Source organism: Phalaenopsis equestris, unplaced genomic scaffold (assembly GCF_001263595.1).
Source record: "Phalaenopsis equestris unplaced genomic scaffold, ASM126359v1 Scaffold204612, whole genome shotgun sequence".
In the NCBI taxonomy this organism is placed as follows: domain Eukaryota; kingdom Viridiplantae; phylum Streptophyta; class Magnoliopsida; order Asparagales; family Orchidaceae; genus Phalaenopsis; species Phalaenopsis equestris.
In genome coordinates this window covers 267,830-271,985 of record NW_018224155.1, presented here as the reverse complement: position 1 = coordinate 271,985, position 4,156 = coordinate 267,830, and the positions used below count along the sequence as shown (strand labels likewise).

At 39.2% G+C, this 4,156-nt stretch overlaps 1 protein-coding gene across 1 annotated transcript; it reads left to right on the top strand.

The window, feature by feature from the left end:
- The first annotated feature begins 962 nt into the window (after nt 1-962).
- LOC110036283 lies at nt 963-2,510 on the top strand. Its single transcript, XM_020740691.1, has 2 exons — nt 963-1,407; nt 1,762-2,510. The coding sequence occupies exons 1-2, from the start codon at nt 963-965 to the stop codon at nt 2,508-2,510; spliced, it is 1,194 nt and encodes a 397-aa protein (XP_020596350.1).
- Nucleotides 2,511-4,156: the final 1,646 nt, after the last annotated feature.

Sequence of the window (4,156 nt, the reverse complement as noted above, 5' to 3'; positions counted from 1 at the left end):
CCCGGGGCCCGCCCCCGGGGCCGGCCCCGCGGGCCGCGTTTCAGGATAAGTAGCTTATCCTGAAACGCACAAGCTGCCCCAAACGGACCCCGTAGTTGAGGCTGAAAAGTCAGTTGCTAATTTGGAAATGAATTAGAGATTAAAATTGATGAAGCTGAATTAGAGATTAACCCTGATGTGGAGAAGGATCTATTGATAGCAAATGAAAATTTGATGAATGCCATCTATATGCAGGAGGATTTCCTTGCCCAAAAGGCTGCTAAGACCAGATTTTGTGAAGGGGATAGAAACTCAAAATATTTTCATGCTTGGATCAAGTTTAGAAGAAAGTGCAACACAAGACATAAGATTAATTTTAGAAGAAAGTGCAACACAATACATAAGATTAAGGAGACTGATGGCAAGTGGCTCCATTCTGAAGATTTGATTGCTGCCAGTGTTGTTAACTACTACCAAACACTCTTTAAACAACCTTCTGCTCTTAGGCCCTCCATCCAGCAAGAGTTGTTTTGCAGGGATGAGAACTTCATGAGGGGATTGGATCTGACATCTATTCCTGGGGAAGAGGAAAATTTGTCAGCTCTGGCTTCCATTGATAGCTCCAAAGTTGCTGGTCCTGATGGATTTTCTGCTGATTTCTATACAAAATCATGGAAGATCATTAAAGATGATATTATAAAGGCTGTCCAAGGTTTCTTCAGAGGTTTGGATCTTCCCAACTATTTTAAATGCTCCAACATAATTCTAATTCCCAAATCTTCTTCTGCTATCTCTTGGGATCTTTTTAGGCACATCAACCTCACAAATGTGATATCTAAAATGATTAGTAAAGTGATCTCAAACAGACTCCAACCCCTCCTTCCCAAGCTTATTTGTGAGAACCAGTCAGCTTTCATTAAAGGGAGAAGCATTGCAGAGAATGTTCTGCTTGCCCAGGAACTGGTGTTGGATCTGAACAAGCAATGAATAAGCATTGCAGAGGTGGGAACCTAATACTTAAATTCGATATTAGAAAGGCTTATGATACCATCAACTGGGATTTCATTGAGGAAGTGTTGTATGCTAAGGGATTTAATGAACAATTTATCTTGCTGATACATAGATGGCTAAGAAATAACTCTCAGTCTGTGTTTATAAATGGTAAATCTCATGGTTTCCTCACCTCATCTAGAGGAATCAAGCAAGGTGACCCACTGTCTCCAACTATCTTCATCATTACTTTTGATTTCTTCTCTAAAATGTTGAATCAGCTCATGGTTTCATCCCCTCATACACTCTACAGTCATAGATCTAACATTGCTGTGAATCATTTAGCATTTACTTATGATGTTATTATCTTTGCCAAAGCAACCAAACCCGCTGTTAAATTGGTTCTTCAATGCCTGGAGAAGTTACAGCAATGTTCTGGTATGCAATTCCATACTAAGAAATGTCTTTTGGTGTTTAGCAAAAAAGTTAAACCTAAACTTAAGCATTGGACTACTGACCTTAGTGGCTTCAAGACCAGCTCTCTGCCTTTAAAATACCTTGGTACTTTGCTTATGAAGGGGAAAACATGACAAGTTCAATTTGATGACTGTATCACCAAAATTCAGGATAAACTAAACTGCTGGGAAAATTCATTCATTTCCAATGGGGGTAGAGTTACTCTTCTAAATAGTGCCTTGACAGCTCTACCATCCTATATCTCCCAGGTTTCTATAATGAAAAAGTCAACACATTTAACTCTGGAAAGAATGTTTAATAGATTTCTGTGGGCAGGTCAGAGGAAGCAAATGCATTGGACCAGTTGGCAAAAGCTGTGTGGAAGCACTAGGGCTGATGGGCTGGGTTTCAAAAGCCTCATTCAGATGTCTCAAATCAATTTTTGTAAGCTTTGGTTGATGTTCAAAGCTCAGAGTTCTCTTTGGGCTAATCTTTTGAAGGGCAAATACTGTGAAGAGGTGCACCCCTCCCTTGTTAATAAAAGACTTGGGGATTCTAGGGCCTGGACCAATATGCTAAAAGTAAGATCTCAGGTTGAAAACCTATTCATCTGGAAAATTGGAGAGGGCAAGCTTAATATTTGGCTGGATAATTGGACTGGTGAGGGTTTAATCAACACTTCATCTAACCCTCAATTTAATCCTGCAACTCAGGTGGCTGAAATATGGTTCAATGGTGATTGGAATCAGCAAGCTTTACAGAATATACTGGATAACAAAACTTTACAGAAGGTTATGAAAAGCAGCATTGATAGAGAAAGTAAAGATATCCTGATTGTGAAAAAGAAGGTATCCCAGTCTTTATCTGCAGCCATTGCTAACTTTTGTTTTCCTCAACATAGAGACAGTTGGAGTAAATGCGTGTGGAATAAATTCTTATCCCCTTCAATGTCATTTTTCTCTTGGAGATTACTCCATGGCTTTCTGCCCACAGATGATATACTGAAGTTAAAAGGTTTGAGAGGTCCTTCTAGATGTGGGTTATGTAAATCCCAAGAGGAAACTATTAAGCACTTATTTTTCTAATGTTCCATAGTTAAACAAGTTTGGAACTGTTTAATTGCCAAACTGACATTAGAAATTGTTCAATTTTTCTAGAATGATTTCTCCCTCAGCTGGAGGGATTGGCAGGACCAAGACTTATCCCCAATTCCTTGTATAACTGCTTGGTTTATATGGATGGCTAGGAACAAGATTAAATCTGAAGACATCTGGGTGACAGCTTCTACCATTGGTACCAAATGCATCAGCTACCTACAGAAATTATATTGTCATGGGAAGCTTCCTGATATCCTTCAAAATACATCCCATAGTCTTCCAAAAAAAATCAAGTAAGCACTCATCCATTGGATTCCTCCACCAAAGGGGGGAATTAAACTTAACACAGATGGTAGCGATGGTAGCACAGATGGTAGCTTTTCTAATCCTTATGCTGGTATTGGAGGGGTGTTCAGAAATAATAATGGAAAGTGTTTACTCTACTTTTATTCTCCTGTTATTTCAAGGGACCCTCTGGAGGCTGAAACAGTGGCTATTTTTTGTGCTATGTTTATGGCCCAAAAGTGTAGCTTCACCTTTATCTTAGAATCTGACTCCAGGGTCCTTATTGATATTATTGAACGGAGGTTACCTACTCCTTGGTACCTATTGCAGTGGATTGAAATGATTTACTCCTTGGGGGAGGGTATCAGATCCTCATACACCCATATATTGAGAGAAGGTAATAGGCCTGCCAATTGTCTAGCTAAGATTAGCCTTCATTCTGAGCTCCCTGGGGTAGGCACTTCTACTACCCCCCAAGTAGAGTTATTGTTGAAAGGAGACATTGTTGTTCTTCCTTTCATTAGAGTTTTTTCTATTTAAATTTTTTGGGAAGGGACTTTTATGCTCCCTTCTCTTGTACCCACCTTTTCCTGTTTAATGAAGTAGGAGCCATTGCCTCCTTTTATTAAATATATATATATATATATATATATAAATTAAATTGCAGAGGAAGAGAAAAGTACATATCTTAGATAGGAGACTTTTAAGATGTCACCCTTTAAAAAAAAGAGGGGGGGAGGGATTAGTGGAGATTAGAGTGGCATCAATTTGGCTTGCAACTCTTGCTAGCCAGTTAGCAGGTTTGTTGCCTTCTCTATAATTGAAGTTGAGCTGACGTTGACACTATTTTTTAAGTTCCTGGATGGGTTTGAGCAGTTGGAGTATGTGCCAGGGAGGAGATAAGGATCCTTCAACCAGCTAGATAAGCAAAGAACCATCAGTTTCAATCATAATATAAAACCATTTCATCTGAGTAGTAATGTAGAGTGCCCACAAAAGAGCAGCTGTTTCAGTTTCAAGTGCAACTTGGGCATGCATAGGGCTGTAGAAATACAACTTGCAGCTTCCTGTATGGTCACTGAAGATACCTCCAAATCCAGCACCCTGCCCATGAAAGCTCCCATCAATGTTGGCTTTGATCCAGGGGTTTGTGGGTTTGATCCAAAAAACTTTGGATATCTTTACTATTTTTAGTGTAGAATTGCTGGTATTATAGAATATTTTAGGGAATCCCTTATGTTTAATAAGCTTGGTTAAGAAGGTTTTACAATGTAACATAGTGAGGTGAGCATTTGGAGTACTGTCCTCATATTTGTCTTTATTTCTGGCCATCCAAGTGAACCAAGTGA

Coding starts and splice junctions, on each gene's coding strand:
- LOC110036283 (XM_020740691.1), top strand. CDS start 963: ATGAATAAGCATTGCAGAGGTGGGAACCTAATACTTAAATTCGATATT. Junction 1,408..1,761: donor GAAGTTACAGCAATGTTCTG/GTATGCAATTCC, acceptor TTCTGTGGGCAG/GTCAGAGGAAGCAAATGCAT.